The sequence below is a fragment of the Pogona vitticeps genome, chromosome 1, assembly GCF_051106095.1.
Source record: "Pogona vitticeps strain Pit_001003342236 chromosome 1, PviZW2.1, whole genome shotgun sequence".
Taxonomy (NCBI): domain Eukaryota; kingdom Metazoa; phylum Chordata; class Lepidosauria; order Squamata; family Agamidae; genus Pogona; species Pogona vitticeps.
Genome location: NC_135783.1, coordinates 234,496,611 through 234,520,575, shown reverse-complemented (window position 1 = coordinate 234,520,575; position 23,965 = coordinate 234,496,611). Strand labels below are relative to the sequence as shown.

The 23,965-nt window shown below is 39.4% G+C and overlaps 1 protein-coding gene across 1 annotated transcript in view; it reads right to left on the bottom strand.

Annotated features, from left to right (window-relative positions):
- Window positions 1-23,965, bottom strand: part of TFCP2L1 (transcription factor CP2 like 1) — a 56,442-nt gene that overhangs the window by 4,256 nt on the left and 28,221 nt on the right. Inside the window, exons 3-14 of the mRNA XM_020805679.3 lie at window positions 21,715-21,791; window positions 20,441-20,546; window positions 19,701-19,807; window positions 17,827-17,979; window positions 14,434-14,544; window positions 10,749-10,840; window positions 8,877-8,925; window positions 8,686-8,779; window positions 8,163-8,253; window positions 7,654-7,754; window positions 5,975-6,117; window positions 1,155-1,206 (exon numbers count right to left, since the gene is read on the bottom strand). Of these exons, the coding sequence (XP_020661338.1) occupies window positions 1,155-1,206; window positions 5,975-6,117; window positions 7,654-7,754; window positions 8,163-8,253; window positions 8,686-8,779; window positions 8,877-8,925; window positions 10,749-10,840; window positions 14,434-14,544; window positions 17,827-17,979; window positions 19,701-19,807; window positions 20,441-20,546; window positions 21,715-21,791 (1,176 nt within the window). The remainder of the gene's footprint in view (window positions 1-1,154; window positions 1,207-5,974; window positions 6,118-7,653; window positions 7,755-8,162; window positions 8,254-8,685; window positions 8,780-8,876; window positions 8,926-10,748; window positions 10,841-14,433; window positions 14,545-17,826; window positions 17,980-19,700; window positions 19,808-20,440; window positions 20,547-21,714; window positions 21,792-23,965) is intronic.

Sequence of the window (23,965 nt, the reverse complement as noted above, 5' to 3'; positions counted from 1 at the left end):
GAATGATGTATTAATGATCCAGTTCTCTCCCATACTGTCGTTCCAAGAGTAAAAATGAAAAGCTTACTCCAGCCACCCGAAAGCAATGAATATTCTGTTTGTATTCACTGTGTGTTTGTGTGATGATAAACACAGAAGCAAAAGTGCCCTGGTGTCTTCCCACCACCAGTAAGGAAACATCTTATCCATCTATGGCCAGAATTCTGTTATGAACGCATGGAAGACTTCTGCCAATTTGCTTTCTCAAGCAGTTCTCCAGTTCCTCTCCTATCTGCTGCACACGTATGGTTCAACCAGTGAGGGCCTTTGCTCAGCCAAATGCATATATGAATTCTAGTCCTAGAGCAATATTCGCCAACTTGACACCCACCACTTATGCTGGACTAAAACTCCCAGAATCTCCTGGCCAGCATGCAGGATTTTGGGGAAGTACAGTCCAACACATCTGGAAAGTGTCATGCCAGGGAGGGATTTTCAGATCCTTGTAGGAAAAACAAGGTGTCTAGTGGCACCTTAAACTTAACGAGTTTGTTTGCCTAAGCATTTATGGACTAATTTACTTCATGCAGCATGCATCTGATGGAAGTGTGTTGCAGTCCACAAAAGCTTACATCATACAGAACTTGTTAGCCTTTAAGAAACCACAAGGCTCTTTTCTATAGATGGAAAAGATCTGTAGACAAACAGACACTGCAAGAGCAATCCTTTTTCTTAATATAGCTGATAGGTTTGTATATTGATAAGGCCCTCTTCAAAATGCATCCACACCTGGACATGATTTCTGTTCAAAGAGGAGGACAGTCTAGACAGGTAACTAACTGGCAAGATTAGGGCTTTTAAACAAAGGCTTCCTGAGGGCTATCTGGCATTCTGTGCCTTCAGGCTCTTAGAACTATGGCCCAGATGCCTGGTATTCAAAGCAGAGTATTATCCAGTATGAAACGCTCAGGAAGTGCCACCTCACAGATGAACCTGTGAAGGAAAGGTCAAATCAGCCTGTAACCTACTTTTCACACAAGAATGGTCCACGCTGATGGTTCCTCTCTTTTGCATTTTATGGGTGTCTTTTTAAAGGCTTAAAAAAAACACATTCTTACTCTGTTTAAAGAAACTCTGCCGAAAATGTTTATGGCACGAAATGTGTGTAACTATACCTTTTAATGTAGAGATGACAAAACAAGATTCATCTTGGAAATTCTGTACCATCTAGAGAAAGAGAGAGAAACAAACCACAAAGATTTTTACAACAGATTCTCCCCCCCCCCAAAAAAAAGATTCTTATTTTTCTATTTTGCTTCATTTGACAAAGCACCATTACTGTGCAAAACAAAAACTGTCAATTATACAAGATTGAGTTGTTAAAAGACCACAAATCAATTTGGGTCCAGGACTCTCATTCTAACATAGCACTTTGCAATTATGAAGTAGTTCTTAGAACAAACCATACACATTCTTTATTTGTTATGTAAATGATGGATTCCTCTAGAGCTGATAATAATAGTATCAATTATAAAACATGAGACATTTTAACAAGGGATTTGCAACAATCAAAACAGAAAAGTCTTCATTTCTCCCATTCTAGTAACTTCCTGTGAGCATATATGATATCTAACGTGATGTGTTCTAAGTGAAGTGCTGCAATAAGGTGGTGAACAATGTGCTAAAATTTTGCCTCTGGATACATCAGATTAGTAAAAAAAATGCATTGGGCGTACACACATTATTTTCCTTATTATTTCAGTAATGCACATTTATGCTTAGCTAAAGAAGTGAAATTCAGCACTCCAAAAGCCTTCACAGAAATGGCGAGTCTTGAGAAGAGATGTGAAGAAAGTTAAAGGAGATGGCCTTCAGGCATAAGGTAAAAAAGAAAAAAGGGGCAAGTATTTGGAAAAGGTTAGTATGAAAATAAAATTAATAAGGTATAACCTGACTGCTTCAACACACACCAACCAGGGTCTGGACAAGCAAAAGGCCTTGACATTATAAGAGAAAGAACATTCTAAAACAACATTCTGATTTCTGACATGGTTTGCCATAAAGTAGATCTATATCACAGATAACCTAAGCACAGCAGTATAATGTATCTCTGTAGCACCACTAAGTTGCAAATTATTATATACACCAGCAAAACCAGTGGCCTGTCATGACATCCATCCAATCTAAAGCACTATGCAGAAATCACAGGCAACATCTGCTACCATCTCCAATTTTTTTTTTTTACAAAATGTCCTTTCCCATCATAGTTCTCTTAAGCATTTAAGGTTTCTCTTCCCTCAATGACCTCCACAAGCAAAAATATCTACCAAAATGAAAGTCAGTGCTGCCTTCTTGTACACACGCACGCGCATACACCACGTATCTAATGATGCATGAAGAACATCCATTTGGTGCCTCTTGTTTGCATCACTTTTGCTGCCTTTCCACTAAAACACAAAAATAAGGCCATCATAGTTGTTAATCAGTAACTTAAGCATTTAATGAAGGGGCCTCCTTGCATTAAAAGTTAGCTAAGGCAATTCTTCTCTCCAAAAGCTGCCTTAAAGCACTTCATTGCTACTCAAATGCTGAAAGTTTCAAATTCATCCTGGTAACAGATTTTCAGAATAAAAACTACAGGCGACATTTGTATTCTTTCTAGGAGATTCTTCTTTTTTTCTACTTTAACCCTTTTCCAGAGGTCATATGCAATGAAGCTTGTTAAAGTATTTCAAAATATGCAACAGGCTGACCCGTAGAGACTGAGAATTATCTGACATGAAAATATGGAACATACATGGGGTGGTGGTAGACGGGGAGATCTGTGGAAATGGGTGCAAGAGTCCAAAATTAAGCAAGAAAATGCATGGAGTATCATGACTCAGAAAGTTTACCATTTTCCAAAATATGTTAGTCTTTGAACACTTCAATCTGAGAACCTAAACACCCTTCGTTTCTACCTGTCCATAGATTAAGGTGTCAAAATTAAGCAATGTCATAAATTTTGAAACTGAAATGTGTATTTTAAATTAAACAAGTAGAAGCCAGTTGAGCAGTTACAGTTGCAAAAGGAGAATGGCATATCTCACAGTGGCAATTTGCCACTAATTAAGAGGTCCTTGCTTGGATTCCTGTTTGTACATTGGGCCACCAGGCTGGCCACCAGACCCCAACTAGGGTCTCAGTAATTATTGGTACTTTGCCACTATGAGTCACACCAGAGTTACTACACAACAAGATTTGGCCACTGATTTGTTTGTTTTGCAAATCATTCTTCTATAACTAACCAGAGATTGGTTTGGTTAGCAGACTTTATGCTGTCATAAATAATTATTATTATTATAACTACAAATACTATAATATTTGCTATATAGAGTACACTTCTGATGTTCTGGTTTGGAAGATATCCAGATACGAGACCTGATTCAATCCAGTATGGACACAAACAAAGAAAAAAATAGACTTTATAGTAATTTCTTACTTTTAAATTGAGACTAAGGAAAGTGCTGAAAATAACAGACAGTAACTAGATTGGCCATCATGTATCTCCAAAGGCTACATCACTTAACATTAAGAGTTCACAATTTAAGCACTGCCAATTTATAGAGGATCTATTCTGAATGTGGAATAATTTGAGTACATAATTTTTTGTTGTTTTTTAAGGGCACAGGTTAAATGATTTTAATACTTTAATTCAGAGTTGGGTAGACTTTAGGCTCATGAGATATGCTTAGGATTTTCATGACAGCTGTGAGAGCCACAAAACAGAACCCTGAAGGAAGAGACAGATTTTAGAAGACTTCAGAAACTTTCACACAAAAAATTATCTCCTTGGTTACCTCAACCTTTTTTCATTTCAACAGTATAAATCACGTGGGGATTGTGTAGAATAATAATTTTGTCACTGCTCCTATTAATAACTAAGAATGAGTAACCCTTGTCATTTTACTGCCCAGGCTCTTGGATGGAAGTGTACAACCAACAACTCTGGGTGACTTATTCATCCTGATATAACGTATCTGCATCTCTGCTTTAATGGCCTTTTCATTATTTATAAGTCAAGAGGGGCTAAGATAAAGGACAAGGAAAGCCAAATGAGTGAATGAGTGAAGCCAGGAGGAACTGTTCATGGTGCTGAAGTCTCTCACTGGTTGCCCACAGAAAATGGCATTTTGAGTGGAAGACTGTCAACAACATTCTGCTCCTTTAAGCTAAACACAAACTCTAGAAGAGCAGCTGCCAAAACAATGCAGAGGCCATGGCATTGTATCTCATAGACTGAAGAGTCCACTGGAAAGAAAGAGTGACAGGAGGCATAGCCCAGGCTTCACATTCTAACCTGTCATAAACTTAGCACTAAGCTTCAGGAATTCCTGACACATCGGCAGTAATGCTAGTGTAAAAAAGATTTATCCCAGGAAATGAATATGTAACAGATGTAAAGGTTCTGGAGTCCAATGGGTAAAAATGGAAAAGTGTAACTACTTTTTATTTACTCACCCTTTTAAAAACAACAATAATCTGTCCTAGCACTGTCTTAATTTATTTTATTTTTATTCCATTTTCCTCCCCTAGTGGGGACCCAAGGCAGCATACAATTTTTTTTTAAATCAACTATTAGTTAAAGCAAATAAGATTCTTTAGATTTTGAAACTGCTATTGTGATTTTGAACATTATTTTAGTGGAAGATTTCAAAATTAAATTATTTATGCATTTCTTTTAAACTATTTAATATGTCTAATCTAAATTACATTAAATTAATTTAAATGGTGCAACATTATTGTTTGTTCCAAACAGTGCAAAGTAGTTTGTTCCAAAACTATACAACTAAACAGCAAGGTCTCTGAGCACAGTGGAACTTCCACATGCACACACAAAAAGGAGGCCTAGGGTAGGATAGACTGAAAGTTGTTTCGAGTGCAAAAGGAAGAGAAGTAAGAAGCCCAGTTGCACAAACACACAACTACTCCACACATAAAAAAGTGGTTATTTGGACTGGGATAAGATAAGGTTGTCTGTTGGTTCCCCTGCTGTTTAAGATATACATGAATGCTATCTGACCAATTAGCTGAAATTCGATTTCCAAGTTGTCGTTGGCTCAGGAAAATGGAATGTCCTATTGTATGCAGATGATAAGGTCCTTCTGTCTTAGCCTCAAATTAGCATGAGCGATCATTGAAATCATTTGGAGAAATATGCAAGAAAGAACAGTTATATGTACATTATACTAAAACTAAAGTTACAGTCAGGGTGGATAAAAATCAATGATTTTAAAAAATCAAATTGATTTAAATCATCATTTAATTTTTTTAATTGATTTTTAAAATTTAAATTGTGAAATTAACCAATTTGATTTAAATCAAATCTACCCTGGCTATTGTTTTTGGCAGTTGCATAATTAATATTGTTCCTATGAATTTTAATATATTTGTTTAATGCATTTTTAATACTGTAATAATTATTTGGCTTTTAACTTGTTTTATTTTAAATATTGTAAGCGGCCTTGGATCCTTCAGGAGAAATGTGCCACATGAATATTTTAAATAAATAAATAATAAACATAAAAGGCAGTTGGATGATGATGCTTTAGAACAAATTAATTCAATTACATAGCGATTTGCTTTAGATATAATGGTTTATGGAGGAATTACTGGCAAGCAAATATGTTAAAACCTCAAAGTTCTGAAATTGCTAGATAGGTGTGAATTTTGCCCTAGGCTTTTTACTGCCAACATTATTCCTCAAATAACATGCAAGCACAAATCTGGGGTAACTTGAAGACAGCATGGACACTGACGTCAAAACAACTCAGGGCTTTAACGTGTTTTCCTAAACAAAATGCAGTTACTAAAGAGACAGCGAACCAAGCCATTCTTCTTGCCAATGTAGTCATACCTTAAGGCTAATATGAAGAGGGGGGAGAGAGAGAGAGAGACTACATAGCTGTCTTGGATAGCAATACACGTATGAGATCCATTTGAGTTAAAGCCTTACCTCATTGCTCACTAATACGTGGATCCCTGTAGGTCCTTGTCGATAGATGCGGTTTATCTGCTGTGGGGAAATACTGTACAAATTTGCAATCTTCTCCATCAATTCCATCGTAGTCAGCTCTTCCAAGAAGATTGCATGGTATACTGCAATGATATTGGGTAAAAAGCTTTAGAGTTACAGCCTAGAATTTGCATGCAACAAAGGCAAATAGTTTAGTTACATAAACAATCCCTAGTCACCTCTTGTGGTTTAGTCCATGTGAATTTTGAAGTCCACATGTCAGAATAACTTATCAAAGTGTTATCACTGTGAAACAATGGCTGAAAATTAATAATGTAAAGTTACACTGCACAAGTCTGATGATGTCTTCTGTTGCAGTTGTATTTTGGTAATAAAAAGCTCCCTATCTCTCCTTCCAAGGTTCTTAGGCTCCCTTAGAATTGTTTTGCTCCTGGGAAGGCCTTTGAAACGGTAGGACAGGGCAGAGAGTCTTAAATGTTTGAAAATCACTGCTGGGTGTCCTAGTGGCCACAACATAACTAGCTGAAGCAATCTTCAGATGTTTAAGATTCCCAAAGTGAAAAGAGAGCCTAACAACTTTGGAAGGAGGATAGGGATATTTTTATTACTAAAATATGGCCATGGCTGATGATATCATCAGCCTTCCACAGTGTTAATGTAGTGTTACAGGATTTCAGCCAATATGAACAACTAGAATGTGTGTAGAGAACATCTGTGAGATTATTCATTGCCTCCCATACTCTTTGCTGCCTGTATCATTGCCAGATCTGCATCTGTTCTATCCACACCAGCCTACAATCAATTTGCTGGTGATAAACCTAGAAGAATAATGAACTCCCAAGTAAGGGCAAAAAACAGATACGTTTCTTAGAGAGACACAGGCTCATTTACACATAAGGGGAGGCTCTACTTTTTATGCCAAAATAAGTATGTGGGGTGATCTCACCCCTGCCCCCATTTTTAGATGCTTCCAGTCATTTTTCCAGTTTATCTCAGGGGAAAGAGTTTAAATCATCTGAATATGGTGGGGTAGGTTTCACTTCTCTTTCCCACATGCCCTTTTTTCATGAAATGTAAAACCCAAAATAGAAAAAAGATGACACTTGAAAATTATCACATCTAAGAGAAACAGGGATTAGATTATAATAATTATTATAATTGAAATTTGCCATCAAGTTAATTCCAATGTATGGTGGTTCATCCAGGGTCTGCCAGATATAAAACAGAAGGGGTTTGCCAGTTTCTGCTTCCAGTGGTGCTCTGAGATGGCGACAATGCATGTAATCCCCAAAACTATGTGTGTTCTAGGACAGTGGTCCCCAACCTTGGGCCTCTGGATGTTCTTAGACTACAACTACCACAAGCCTTCACCACCACCTCTGCTGGCCAGGATTCTGGGAGCTGAAGTCCAAGAACATCTGGAGGCCCAAGGTTGGGGACCACTGCTCTAGGAGATCTGGGATGGCACATCCTGAAGAGACACAGGACTCCCAGTCCCTGGCTTCACGACAAGGTGCATCAAAAGATGCTGAGTTGTATCAGCTCTTAATTAGATGATGAATTTGGTCGAGGCAGCAACATACTTTTTTCAGTTGGAAGAAGTCATGATATAGTTCATAAAATGCTAGCAAACTTTTCCAAAAAGACAGGACACTTACTACACAGATTGCTGTCTCCATTCTCTCGTTTTTGATGAAGATGAGATCTATTTTGTTCAGGCTCTTGACATACATAAATTGTCATTTTAGGCCTTACATTCCTATAGGCAAAAAAAGAAGATTCTCTTCAATCCTGCCGCTGCAAGCAGACACATAACACCCACCATTTTGCACTGGTAACCACAATACTGCTACAAAAGAGCATATTTTAAATAAATATAGCTCTGCAGATACCTAGTATGATATAGCCCAAGTAGTAGGCTAACTAAAACAACCTACATCCACATCCCTGCTCAACCACAAAATTACTGCCTAGTCTAATACAAGGATTGTTTTGAGGGAAGGTATTACTGCAGTACTCTGGAGATACTCACAATTTTCAGCGTTATTAGACCACACAAACATCCAATAGCACAACTAGGCAATTAAGGATTCCAATACGACACTAAATTCATAAACTGGAACTAGCAACAACTGATGCTATATCAACAAAAAGAACTGTTACAAACCTTCCTTTTATGGCATTAAAAAGTCGAATGCCATCAGCTGGGCCACAGATCTGAACAAAGTCTTCTTTAGACATCTTCAGTAAATCAGCACCTGCACATTTCAAGCAAAGGTTGTTTATATATATATAAAATTTGTGCTCCCAGTGTGACTTCAAGGAGCGCTACAAAGAGCATTGTAATGATGAACAGGTTTTAATCAGCATGGGTTTGGTGGACTGTACCCACTTTATCAGACAGAGATCACTGGGCTGCTCTCTGTAAAAGCTTCAATCAGATAAAACTGTTTAATATCAGAATTATATTGGTGTTGGTGGAGAAACTGTGGGCCTTGGCGCAGCTAATCATGACTCAGCTCCTTTTGGCCACATGCCTAATCATGTGCTGGGCACATGCTCTGGCGCCCCAGCAAGAGCACGGGTCACAATCAGATGTGGCAGTTTACATAGTCTCCTCAGCCAGTAGATTTATCCCCTTTAAACGTATCAGAAAAATAAAGGTACATAGCCCAAATGAACACACATACCTGAGAAACTTGAAAAGAGCCTACAGAACTGAGAAAACCTATTTCGATGAAGCCACTGCTGTGCATCTTGAATAGAAGCAGAAGGAAGGAGATGCTACATTGCAAAAAGAATAAGAGGGTCTTGAAATGAACTGTTCACCAGTCTCCTAAAAAAAGAAAAGCACCACATTAACAGGATCTCAAATACTTACGTCATTGCTGGGAGGCAGGAGCTCCACCTGATCAGTTGGAGAACTGTTGCTAAAATTATACAGAGTTGGGAAAGAAAAAAGGAGTTTTAAGTCTCTCGTCAATAATGCTGGCCATTCCCTGCTCCTCATCCCCACCCTTCTAACATCCAACTAAGTGGTCTGTTAAAAGCCCAACTCTCATTTTCTACAAGGCTGATTATTTCATCTAAATGAAAAAATAGCAGTGTATTCCTAGCTTGGATTGTCCTTTCCAAGAATATGGAATCCTCTTGTGGACAAGATTTATAAAGTAAACAAGTGGCAGGTACAAGTTGCCTGATCAACATTTCAACTGTGTGGATTAAAGTTGGGGGATATTCGTAAATGAATACCCCCCACACACACAGGTGGAGATAATGAGGGTCCAGCCCCCTGGAGCCAGACCGTCCATTCACCGTTCCACTGCTGCTCCGGGCTCCCTTCCTATCACTCCGGAGCTTGTGATGGATTAGCCAGTCTTCCAGCTGGCAAAGAGACTCATCATTCTGTCTCCTGCCAGGAGTGGGTAATCCACTGCGAGCTCCAGAGCAATAGGAAAGGAGCGCGGAGCCCAGAGCAGCAGCAGAACAGTGAATGGACGGTCTAGCCCCAGGGGGCCAGACCCTCATCTCCACCTGTGTGGGGGGGTAATTGTACATAAATACCTCTATCTTTAGTGTGGATATATTTTGCCTGCTAGACTGATTCCATTAAGAGAAGCCAAACTAAGCTGTAAGCAGAAGACAATTATATTCTTGATAAACAGCCCTAAGATCTGAGAAGTCTTCCTGCAGGAAATGGGGCAAAAGTGTTTTCATTATAACATTGCTGGAACAAAGCTCGACCACAGCCAGGTACAAGCATAAGGCTATCTGCTTTTGGCATGAATAAGATTGGGCTAGATCCTACTGAGCATCACAAATGCTCCTTCATTAAGTTAATAGGTCCAAATTTTGAACATACCCCTCCTGAGTAATAAAACAAATATACTGTACAGTATGTGTAACTTTTTTTTTCTTGGACTCAGTGCAGAAATGATAGCCAAGATTAATTTCTTCCTTCTTGTACCTTCGTAGTTTCTATTAAGCTGTTATTTCATTCAAATATTGGGTAGGTTTGATCAGATTCAGAGAATTATCATAAAATCCTTTTGAGGACTTTCCTCTGGGCATTACCAGTCATGACTCACCAGGAAGTTCTACCTTAGGGAAAGAAGGAATCCTGCTCGATCTGGCCTATGTGTTTGTTCCCCACCCTCTCTCTGCTCCACCTTCCGAGTCAGAGACAGAGGCTCAACACCACAAAAATTATAAGTTTGCTGCTGGATACAAAAAAGTATTTGGAAGAGACAAAGGTTGGTCCTGCAAAATTAAGATCTAACCCTTCTTTATTCTCGATTAATTTTAGAATAAACAAAGATAATGCAATGGCCAGGCTAGGACCAGCAAGCCTCAAGTCTGAACCTTATCCCATTATGTTCTTCAGTTAGTCACCTTCTTTCAGCTTACACCATTTTCCATGCTTTAGATAAAGATAAAGCCAAGGAACTGTGTGGATTATCCCAAGCTTTTCAGGGGAAGACCAGGATATATTTTAAAATAAATAGATGGAAATAAATCCCCCGGCAACCCAGTCAGCAATGAGTACCGTATATAGATACTTTGCAAGTAAGCAGAAGTGGTAAAATAAATAAATAAATGAAGGATTCGATTTGTCCAGGAAAGCCTATCTTAAACACCAGGTTAAGCTTCCTAATCTTCTATACTCGGAAGTGACTTTTTAAAAAAAACATACAAAACACAAAATGGGGGGGCTATGTTGTCAGCTAAAAAGATAAAAATATTTATTGCATACCCATCTCCAAGGCTGAAACTGTTTGGAGAGCTGTTGTAACTGGGAGACGGAGCGTTGTTCACTTGATAAGGCACATCTGGCCACGGGGAGCACTGTTCAAACAAAATCAAATTGGGAACACTGAGAAGAGCATGTTCTGAATGAGAAGCAGCTGCAACCTCACTCTCTTTCAAAACTGGTTTTACTGCCCATAAATACAGAGAACATTTGGACTGATCAACCTATAGTATGTTCAGATTCAGGGATTTTCAACATTTCAAAACAAAACATATCAGTATTAGAATCTGTTAGGCTACACAAACACTAAACTAATCATCTTCTCCTAACCAAAGAATTCCAACCTAGGGGTAAATATTCTATTTGGCAGTTTGTACTAACAATTTTGGAACACGGCAATTGTTCTCCACTTGTGAAGTGATAAATCCTAGGGGGAAAAAACTACAGGTTACATGAAACAGATTACTTGGAGATGCAACCCCTCAGAGGAAATAGCTTGCATTTTATACCAAAGCCAGTACCAATTATAATCTGTTTTAGTCCAATTTAAACATAAGTCATAGTGCGGGGATTTGGGGACAGCTAATACAAACCTATCAAACCTCTTTCCAAAGCAAAACACATTTCTTTTTCTTTGAGCAATCTGAATAAAAAGGGTAAACCTGTGAAAATCAGAGGTACAATACTGGCAGCTTTAAGAATTAAGTGTGTACAAATAGTTCGTTTAAACATCCAGGAGCATTCTATGAAATATTTCTTCAGGGTGACATCCAACACAATGTAAGGAAACTTGTCATTAACACAGCAGGACCCTGGAGTCCCTGCTTTCTTCAGATATGACCAGAGGGTTTCTTTAACCTCCAAAGCAGATTTCAGGGCACCGCAAGAGGCTGTAGAGAAAAAGGGGGATCCATTTTGCCAGTGCTGTCTATTGTGCTGGATTTTAACCTCTGTTTGCTGTGCCATGGAGGACCCTAGGACTTCTCTCCTCAGCAAATATAAGCATTAGAAAATGTTTAACTCTTTAGTAACAAGGAGCATATGATTTCCAGCTTCAAGGTGCTGAAGGTCATTCCTGCAAAGAGCAGGCCACCTTAATCTGACAGTTCCTTAAAATTAGGTCATTTTCCATGGAAAGGTGACATTGCCCTGAATTGCTGGGGCACATTATGTACACCCAGCTAAACTGTATACAAATATAAACAGGCTTTATGAATAACACTGGATGTTTGCTTTTGCTTCTCTTTAAATAAACAGGAAAAGTGAGGTAAAGTTACTTTTTAAAGTCTAGGTCTTGAAATGGTGTGAACTTTAAACAATGTCAAAACACAATGGCCTTGCAAAGAAAAATGCACCAGACAACCCTAGCTGGTAATTTTGTATCACTTAGCAACAGGTTCACAGAATGACATTAGATGCAGTAAGATACACAAACAAAACAATATAAATGTCATCAAATCAATTAGGACTTATGGCAACTCCTTCTAAGGTTTCCCAGGTACAAAATACTCAGAATTCCCTTCTTGTGGGGACATTCTGGGCCTATGCAGCTTGCCCAAGGCCACACAGGCTGACTCTATTTGCAGGAGGTACAGTGGGGGAATCAAACTCCAAACCTCCGGCTCTATCCAGTCATTTAATACATGTTAAATTTGCAAGTGGAAAGGCGAAACCAAACAGAGTATTTTTTTTAAAAAAAGCAGTATTAAGGATATAGATGCATATGTTTAAAACTGGAATTCTGAACATCCTGGGAAAATAAAAGATCTTTGTGAAATGGGGAATGGAAAATAATGGACAAGCTGACATCTCTGGAAATACCAACAACACTCTCTCTAATGGTTACTTCAGATGTGCAAGACTCAGAAGAGGGCAACAGGAGATAACCATAGGATACAATTATATATATATACAGTAGGAGACGTTCCATCAAGTAACCAGAATGCAAGTTGTTCAGGGCTTTAGAGTTCAAAACCAGCACTGTGCCATATTCATTACCTTCCTATTTCTAGTCTAAAGGCCAATGAATATAGCAAAGCACTGGCACATTGTCACAGCTGAGTGTCACCATCATTTCTATGCTACAGCTAATGCAGCGGTGAGCAGATAAAGCAGGCTGAGGAGCCAATTTTGACCCTCATGACTTACAAAGCGCTATACACATACATACACAAAATCCAGCAACAAATCACACCTCTGAACATTGACACAAGCTTTTCAAAAGTAGTAATTTATAGGGACCTCCCTAAGCCAGAAGCAACTTAACCTTTGAGGGCACTTGTCAACTGGGCAACATATAAACATTTTAAATCAATCACCCAATCTGCTCATGGCAATTTATTTACCATTTTTTTCACCAATGTGACTTGAAGCACATGGTATACAATTTAAATGTCTTTGAAAATAATATGCCCTATTTTTACAATTTCAATAAGAATAAAGACTGTGAATCCAGTACTGAGCAAACTGGGTGAAGTGTCATACAATGCTCTGTAGAAGCTTCTCCAACATAGCTCAGATCAATAGTCAATTAAAACAAGCCACAGAACTGCCAAACTTCAGCAACACATGATCAGTCTCAAATCTGTCCAGTTTTGCAATTACAGAAACTGGAGAAAAATACATTGAGAGGTACATGAGCCAGGAGTGGCACCCATGATCATCTATACTTCAAGTCCAAATTTTGATTTGGGATGATTGCCATCTTGCATGGCCTCTGCATCCATACAGTCTGATCTCCAAGTTGTCATACATAGGTGATAAGCGGGATGAGAGCATAGAAGCTCTCGTCGGAGTGCCGTCCACAAGTAAGACCTCCAGGGAGGTACAGAGCACTCCGCTGCCAACACCTCCCCGGAAAGTACACCAGGGGACAGACACCCAGAAGCTAGAAATGAGTTTGCGGGCTCTAACAGTAGCAACCCAAACAGAGAGAGAATTGCCGGGAAGGGAAGAAAAGGGGAGGTCCATGGCAAGGGCGGGAATGGAGATTATAAATAGGGAAGACAACAATATCCCGGGGGGGGGGGTTTGGGAACTTATCTGGGTAGAAGACCCTTGGACTGGGAAATGGGAAAGGGTGAAAGTACCCAGGGAGGAGGCTGACTATCGCTGAACGAGAAGATTTCCCCAGTGCCCGTCTTACTGGGGTGAGCCTGAGGCGAGGGAGTGGAGGAGATGACTGAGGGAAGAGAAGGAAGCAGTGGCGCGAGAAGCCGAAGAACGTTGAGCATGGTGAGCCGAGGAGGCGCGGAGGATGATGTACCTCTGGGACCCTGGGGACAACTTACGGGTGAGGGAGACCCGGTATGGTGAGGGGACAAGGATGATGAAACCTCCCCATTATTGAGAGATGAAGGGACCGAAGCAGATGTGCCAGACTATGACCCTTTTGTTGCTGGACCCCGAGATGTTAAATCTTCGAACCCGTTTGACTCTGAACTCTGGTTACCCTTGCGAGCCCCATTAGCTTCGCAAGAGAAGTTAAGACAGGAATTGTTTAACGAAGTTTTTCCTTTGCATAAAGAAATAAACACCAGTTTAGATACTGCTCTTAAAAAGACTCCTAGTTTATTCGAACAAAGGGGAGGGGTGAATACTGAACCTTCACAACATGCTATTTTGTAGATAAATTGAAGATCAGCAATCTATCATAGCTAATGTCACTGCAGCTGTAAAACAATCATACCTCTGTGAGAATGGTTGTCTCATAGGATGGTTGATATTTCTCCCTTTCTTGAGTTGTTTTCTTCTCCATTTTTTCTCTGTCTGTTTTTTGTTTCCTATCTGCTCCTTTAGGCTACAAAAGCAAACAGAAATACAGTTTAAACTAAGCCAAGAATACTGGAAAGTAAATACACATGTTTCTTTTGATACCTAAGTAAAAGCAACACTGAAATGTAGCTTAGAAATTCTAAAGAAAGCTATATTTTCCACCTTGACCACAGAGATGGAAGGAATCTCCTTCTACAGAGTTTGTTCCCATTCATTAAATTATTGAACATATTCCTTGCAAATTTAGCAATAACTAACCACTAGAATAAACTGCCTAGGTCTAGATCAAATGTTCAACAGCAAAACGTACTTCCTCTCCAACTCTCCCCTACAGTCCTTGAAGCCAATTCAAAAAAGCAGCTCTTGTGAGTTCCCCAGGTCTATACAGCAGGTTTCTGGATACACCAGAACAGCATGGGAATCAGAGATTGCCGCCCCCCCCCTTACATACAGAGAGAGACATGCTTCCCATGGATTTGTCCATTCTGTGAGTGGAGGTCAGGCACTCTAGGCTTTCTGTCAGCCAACTTTTTATCCTATCCTCCTTGTACAAAATGTAGTACTTTAGCCTCACTGCAAAACTATAAGGCTGAAAGTTAATGGCCTGCAGAAAGCTATCCAAGTTATCTCATAGCTGAGAGGAGAATTGATCAGCTTTTGTCAGGGAAGGGAACCTGAACAAGATTTCTGGGTGTGTCAGTCTTCAAATGCCTTTCATAATAGTAATACAGTACCTAATGCCTTTGACAGAATTGGCCCAATCCACAGAGGATATGTCCAATCAACAGCAGGTTTGACAGAACTTGCCCAATCTGGATCTATCTTCATCCCCAAGAATGTGATCACCACTGGTTAATATCCCATTAAATAATTTGCCTGGATATTCCCAATTATTAACCTGTATTATTCAGGTTGCAACAATCATACAGGTCACTATTTTCAATTTCTTACATTTTCACTGGCCTGATCCAACTGCCAATCACAAATAGACAAAACAACTGCTGAACTAAATCTGTACTTGCACAATCCCCACTGATGCAATAAATATACAGGGTGCCCAGCAAGACCATGTTAATCCGTTCCATTGAAATTGCTGTTTAGCAAAAACAATTCCCCATTGGAATGCATTGAAATCCATTTAATGCGTTCCAATGGGGAAAATAGTCCTTGTTTTGCGGAAATCGTCCATACAGAAGCCATTTTGTGAAACGTCAATCAACTGTTTAAATTGCTGTCTTGCGAAGCATCAGTCCCAAAAACACCCATTTTGCAAAGCCTCCGATCAGCTGTTAAAATCGTCATCTTGCAAAGCATCGGTTCCGAGAAAAAAAGTCTTGCTAAGCACGGTCCGAAACATCGTCTTGCGAAAATCACCCATAGGAAACTGTTTTGTGGAACGCTATAGCGGTCGCAAAAACTCATCATGCGGATTTGTCGTTTTGCGGGGTAATCATCTAGTGGGGCACCACTGTACTCTAGTTGGGCCAGCAACTGTATTTAGATCAACATTTTTATCCTCTTCTTCCTCCAAAGAGCTCATAGTGACCAACATTGTCCTACTCCTTTCACATTTCACAAACACTATTGTTGGTCTGGGTTCGGATGGCATAATGACTGGACTGGTCATTTTTATGGCCAAACAGGGACTGGAGCCTGGATCTCCCAGGCCTAAGTGAAACATCTCATTGGATAGAAACTTTTGTGTATTAATAGGTATACGTAAAGGTTCCCCTTGACATTTAGTCCAGTCGTTTCCGATTCTAGGGGGTGGTGCTAATCCCCGTTTCCAAGCCGTAGAGCCAGCGTTTGTCTGTAGACAGTTTCCGTGGTCACATGGCCAGCGCAACTAGACACGGAATGCCGTTACCTTCCCACCATGGTGGTAGCTATTTATCTACTCACTTTTACATGCTTTCAAACTGCTAGGCTGGCAGGAGCTGGGACAAGCAACGGGAGTTCACCCCGTTGCATGGATTTGATCTTACGACTGCTGGTCTTCCGACCTTGCAGCACAGAGGCTTCTGCGGTTTAACCTGCAGCGCCACCATGTCCCAATGTGTGTTTTAATACCAGACCAAAAAATTTTTTGTCAAGAAGTCTAGACTGAAGTGGTGGGTTGCCTCTGCCATTTCCAGTATAATGGACTGCTGAACTCTAATACTTGAATCCTATGTGCAATGCTGTACTATGCATACAATGCGGTGTTTTGGAGCCTGCACAAAGAGAGATATCATGTACATCCTTGCACGTGCATAAGCCCAGCACTTACAGACCCAGTGCAGTTGGTGGGAGAGCACACAGCAGAAGAGCTAGCAAGGCTAGAACCAGATGTAAGCAACAACAGTATGGTGGGGAAAGGAGGATGTAAGCTGAAGCTGGTGTGTCTTTTCACAGACTGCTGCTTCTTTTTTGCCAGCAGAAGATTCACCAGCCTAAACTCCCTTCCTCCTCTTCCTATAAGGTTGTTACTGTTACCTCCAGTGGCAGGCTAGGTTGCTTTCCTACCCTCCAACCAGCCATACAAAACACTGGGTAAGTAAGCACACAGCAAGCTAGAGACTCTGGGAGTTTCATAGGCAGAAATTTATGCTCTGTCTGCAGAGTTATTGGCCTTTCATACTTGCCCAAATCCTGTTGCTTAGTGTAGAAAACTGTAGTAGAGCAGGCCCATTGAATCAGCGGGGAATCAATTTCCCCTCAAACTGAATGGATTCAAATGGACCTACTCTACCTGCAACTTACTTTAGCATAGGAAGTCACAGTTATAGACAGAGTAGGCACATTTGACTCCATTAAATTTACAGAGGTGTTCTCACCAAATCCCCATTGATTCAATGGGCCTATTCCAGTGTAATTTACTACACTAAGCAACAGGACTTTGGTCATTATGTTTGATTTAATAGCTGCATATTATGCAATGATTGCACGAAACAGAACGTGCATTTGTACAGAGTGAGAAATCCCCAAGTGACTCCCAAATTTCAAAATGTACAGGAGAGGAGCTGGCCTGGATATATTAAGTAATTTGTTGTCTTAATTTAAAAAAGGAACATATCTCTGGACCGTTGGATAAACTTTCCTGGTAAATGGCTTTAATAGCTATTAATTTCATCAAACAAACAAAAAAAGAATTGCTTTTAAACTGCACGAATCCTTCCTTTTTTTTGTAACAGCCTGAAAATATCCTCACACCCTTTCCCAGCCCCCACTCAAGATTTACAAATGAAATACAAAATTTTACATATGGCCAGATCTCTATTCTGAAATATAAAACAAGCAGTTTCTGGGAGTCACATTACTGGCATACCTTAAATACTTTGATCTGGCAGCTGGCAGAATGCAAGTGTTCGGTATATTCACCATTCTCATTTTGTCTGAATGTATCCATCTGTATCCGGAAAGGTACTCCTTTCTCTCCCCCATGTTTTCTTGGAGTAAATTCTGTACTAATGCAGTGTACCTAATCAAAGAGAAGTGGTTAGAATTCAAGATCCAGAGCAGAATAAAACATTAAAAAAAGGGGGGGGGTTTCTATTTTGTTTGTTTGTTTTTACTAAGAGGGCCAGGAGAAATGAAATTGCAGACCTGTCTCTTAACTAAGGCTAAGGAACTGGCATTGGTTGTGCAGGATGGCACTTGTTTATGTTCTCTTTCGGCCTAACCTGTCTGGGATATAATGGATTTAATTTCTTCCTGCTACTTTAAAAAGGTTATGGTTTCTCTTTTCAATTAATCTGCTTTGTTGTCAAGGACATTTGTCATTCTACACGCATTCCTATCATCTCTTCAGAAACAATTATTAATACAAGATTAAATTCTTATTTTCAATTACATAAAACTACATATTTTCTTATGTTGTTCTTCAGTGAAATATATTTCTGTTGTCTACATGTGATAATGAAAAATGTGAAACTTTATCTACATCAAATGAATTTAACATGACTTTTTGTGAACTTTTCATATTTTGGGACTTTTTGGAAAATTCACAGAAGTGACTTCTGTATTTTGCAGAACATGATTTGCATTTTGTAAAAAAATTACAAGTTTTACAATGTAAAATGCAAAGGTTTTCCATGCAAAGTGGAAGATTTTTCACTCAAAATACAGTGGTGCCTTGACTTACGAATGCCCTGACCTACGAACAATTTGACTTACAAACAGCTCCAGTTGCAAAATTTTGCTTTGACTTGTGGCTGGAGCGTTGACTTCCGAACAGAAAAAGGCAGAGTGAAAAGGCGGGAAATTGGTGGCAAAGAGGCTGCTTCTTAGAGCAGGTGGTTATGGAACTTTTTTACTCCTGGGGCGCAAGAGGAGGGGTGGGGCGGGTCTACTCATGAGTAAGCGCCACCGAAGGTGCGTGTTTTCTCACAAGTAAGCGCCACTAAAGGTGCACGTCTACTTGTAAGCGCTGCCGAAGGCGCGGATTGGAGGGTCTCCGTGGATGGGGAATGCGGCAGCGCGCAGGAGGAGGAAGGAGAGCTGGTTAGGTGCCAGTGCTTGGAAAGCCTCTGCAGACACTTCGGACTGGTAAGGTGCTACTTTTTCCTTTTTAAAAAGTTGTTCTGGCTGGGTTTAGGAGGGTAGGTTTGGGCTGGAAGGGTTATGTTTCTGTGTTGTTTTGTTTTTTGGTGTTTTGGTGTTTTGTTTGTTTGTTGTGCAGTCCCAGCATGGGACTTGCAGTGTTTTATTATTATTATTATTATTATTATTATTATTATTATTATTATTATTATTATTATTATTATTATTATTATTATTATTATTATTATTATTATTATTATTATTATTATCGTCGTCGTCGTCGTCGTCTTCTTCTTCTTCGTCTTCTTCGTCTTCTTCGTCTTCTTCTTCTTCTGCCAGAATGGATTAATCGGTTTTCATTGCATTCCTACGGTAACTGTGCTTTGACTTACGAACGTTTTGACTGACAGCCACCGTTCCAATACGGATTAAGTTTGTAAGTCAAGTCACCACTGTAGAAGATTTTTTTGGCAATGTGGCTGACTCGTGTAACACTGAAAAAGTCTCATACAACTGACAAGTGTTTGGGTTTTGTTTTTTGTTTTTCTTGATGCAATGTCACAAAGTGTCAGGACACTCTTTTCCCTAGCAGATATGACATAACTACAAGTCCAACAGAAGAATGTTTGTTTTCAACCGGGGGGGGAGAGATTTCCTTACCTGAATAAATGCAGATGCTCTCTTAGATGGATCCCACAAAAACTCAACTGTGTTCAGCTGCGTTGGACTGGCTCTGGGGTCTAAGATACCAACTGACAGTGGGATATCTGTAGAAGAAAACCCCTAAAATTTTAAAAAAATTATAATTGAAGAGGAGAAACATTGCAGCATAATCATTTATTATGAGAGTCATTTGAAAAGCCAGTCAGGAAAACAGCTAAATTTAAATTGAAGAGAAACATGCCAGACTTCTGCTGAATTCTGACACTCCATTGCCAGAGTTTCACATGACTTGCAACTTGTCATTGCACAAATGGGAACTTCCCTATTGGAATAGGTGTTTCAGCTTACAGGAGATAAAGGATACCTTTTGGTGCTACCTTGGAAAATCTTGAACCCACCCAATCAATGGATTATTATGTAGGAGTCTGACCAAATAATATTCTGGTCTCAGGATTTTCCCGACCTCTCATAAATGAAATGACCTCTTTTAAGTTTTTGTCTGTACCAAAATGGTTCTGGTGGCATGTTAATGGTATTTGTATGGAATTGTTTTAGAATTATGTAATATATTTTTAAAAATAAATTAAAATACACATGAATTATTACCTTGCCTTTGAAGCAGTCAGTGATCCAGTGAGGAAATGCATGTTGAGCTCATGCTTTTTCCAAGACAAGCTACTCAACAAGTTAGGTGATATATGAATATGGGAAGGGATATCATAATGAAAAGTTCTCACCTATATCAAGGATGCGATCTCCAGGCCGACTCCACCTCCAGCCTTCTAGCTGTTGATGCTCTGTATACTGCAAACGGCGGTCATGGAAAACCACGCGAATGATGCTCTGTTGAGAAAAGAGGGCAAAGTTAATGAAGTTGCTCTGGTGTATATTTTTGAATGTTCATAAGCTTCACTTCTAACCCAAAAGCAACCAAAGGTTTGCGGCTTATATTTAATTCAAGTTAATGTATCTCTCTGCAGATGTCATCCATCCCTATTTTGCATCAAACACATTATAAGAATAATGGGAAACTTTAAAATCCTGTTGAACAAGATAAAATCCACAGACATCGCACTACTATAATAGCCAAATCTGGCTGGATAGCTCAGTAAATTGGGTATCTGGCTCTCGAGCCAAAGGCTGGGATTTCAATTCCCAACTGTGAATCCCAGAAGAGCCAGCCTATGTGGCCTTGGGCAAGCTGCATAGTCTCAGGTTGCCCCCAGATGAAGGGAAGGGTAAGCCACTTCTGAGTTGAAGGCGCACAATGACTATTAAACTAGCCAAGCATGTCAATTTCTTTCCTTCCACAACTAAAACCAGCCACCTGAGACCAAGGAAATTGTACTGTAGATATGGCCAAAGACACAGAAAGTGACATTTATCAGTGCAGAACCTCCATGTGAAGTAGCAATATCACCTAGGTAGTCCTCACATCTCACTGTGTGAATCTTGCCTGAGTGTCTCTATTTATAAAGATGGAAGTTGAAAACATTTTGAATTTGTACTTGAAGACTTCGATGTCGTGGCATTCCATTATTTGAAGGAAGTGTGAGCAATAAAATTTATATAAATAGTAGGAAAGAAACCTAATAGCCTCAAATCTTCAGAGATCTGTGAAATATAAAGCAAATAGCTTCAATAATGTAAGGTACAAAAATCTGTTCTCAAATTATCCCCTTCCTTGAAAGTAAAGCAATTTATTCAGAACATTGTTAAGGGAGAAGAAAGGAAAAGATCGGTATCCAAATGAAAAGAAGATGGAGAGAAGCAAAGAGAGGACACCAAACCAGACCATTTCAGGACTGATTTGCCTTTTATGAAAGCTACCTATCAGACGCATCAGAAGATCCAATTCCATGTTATGGGCCGTGCCTTACTAGGGCAGAGAAATAGACCATCATCATCAACCCAGGTCCTGCCCCTCTTCCTAATAAATTCTTTTTCCACCAGTATGACCATTTTATTATAGTCTGCCTATATGTAGCACTATGAAGAAAAGTCTCCTTACCTTTACATATTTTGTGTTTAAATCTTGAAACTCTCCCAATTTCCTATTCTCAAGTAGACGGATTTCATAAGACTGACCTAGGAGTTCAAGGAAACATTTCCAAGGTGTTTAAGCATGTTGCAGCAAGAACAGAAAGAGACAGTTGCACAGGCATCAATCATGCTGGGGAGGGGTTGGTGGTTTTTGTTTTGTTTTGTTTTTTGCAGGACAGCAGGATTCTCATAAAGGGTAAGGTATTACTGCAACTTCTTCTTAAGAGAAAGCCTTTGGCTAAACATGTGTCTTGGAAAGTCAGTGAGAATCCCTCCGCACTCCATGTAAGCTTCCTTTATATGAGGATCCTCGTCTAAACACTCTGTTTAAGCTTGCCATGAAGCATGAAGCATATTTAAATATCCATATCTTGCTAATTACTTTTCTTTTCTTTTCAAAAAGGGCATCTTAGAAAGTGGAGACTCTGAACCATAAGCCACTGGTGGCTCACAAGCCAATGGGAAGCATTTCATAACCGTTTCACTGGCACATGCTGTAAAAGAGTTATTTTTAAATGCCCAGAAATCTACTATTGGGTCTTTTTGTCTGTTTCTGAACAACTACCCGAACAGGCTACTACTGCCACTCAGGCTACATTCCTAAAACAGACTTCAAAGAGTCAATCCCAGTAAATAAAAGGCCTAAACGACTGGTCTAAAAATCAGTCTTATCATGTATGTATATATCCATAGTGGCTTGTAAGCTATGTTGTTCATACAGCCCTATAATGAAAACCAAACTGGAATGATGGATTTTGTTCCACGCCCTGGGTACATTCAGTTTATTTTTTAACTTTCACAAGCTCTCATGAGTGATCCACGCAGTTGAAAAAAATGAAGTCCTTAAAAGATCTTGCAAAATCATAACCTTGTCACACAGAAACTTCCAAATTAAAATAAGTGTCTGCTTATTGAATTAGTAGTGGCTTGTAGAAATCTTTGCATCAATTCCAGGAATAGAGCTGAGCATTTGTTTGCTTTGGACTTGCTGCATTTTATGAGAAACACTGATAGATATGGGCTATAGGCTTTCTAGATGATGAAAAGGTTGAAATCAAAAGCTTTGAATAAAAAGTTGTACTTGAATTAAATCTATTCTTTTTTGCAGACTATTGTTAACCTAACACAGCTAGCAGCAACTAGCATACATTTCCATGTGTATGAGCCTGATCAGCAATATAAAACTTTTATTTTGGATACAACAAAAGTTTGTTTAGTAACCAAATATAAAGAACAAGAGCAAATGTATAAATATAATAAAATCAGGGAACAGATACACAAGAACTGGCTTTTCAGGTTCTTCTTGGAACTACTTCCCCTCTTTGCACAAGAATGCAGATCAATGTATAACAAGGCAATCTAAAGTGATAATCAGTTTTATGTTCTGGTTTGACAAGTGGTGGGGTTGGTCCTTCAAAGAAAGTGATATAGCAGATATATCTCCCTCCTACAGAGAAAAGAAAAATGCTACATTTCTAGAATTCAGTTCAGAGATAGCAGATTCATTCTGATAGTGTAAACAATGAAAAGACTTTGCACTGAAGAGCTAGGAAGGGGATGTTCTTTTGCAGACTATGGAACTCAGCTGGGCTGAACGAATAGATCAGTGTTGTGATGGAATTCCATTTCTCAAACACACACACACACTCACGTCTAGTAATTAGCATGGCTCTCCTTTTTTAAAACTCAGGTAGCTAACATAGTTATTGAAGGGATATAAATACAGCCCATTTAGTCCAATATTGTCCACTCTGACTGGCAGTGGCTGGCCAGCGTTTCAAGTGGGATTCTTTCCCAGCTTTACCTGGAGATTCAAGGGCAGGAGTCTTACATCTAGATACTACCCAGTTCCTACTCTGCTTAATTTCCAAAATCAGATGAGAAATCAGGGTGGCATAGTAGAAATCAGGAACATGGCATATTTGCACAAAAGGTTCAGCTAAATAATTGCCTATACTTGATTCCCCTTGACATGAACACTAGAAGTATTCACTATGTAACACTTTAGAACTTGTTCAAGTTCATTTATCTTAAAACAGATGATCTGAATTAAATTCATTTTCACTACAAACAAGGCCACATCCCTTCACTCAACTGTGCAAGCAAAACCTGTGTGTGGGACAACCTGTTAAATTCATCTCGTTCATTTTCACTTAATACCTCTCAGAAATTGCCACAGGAAAATATTTTGCTTTTTTATCCAGGTTTTGATAAAACCT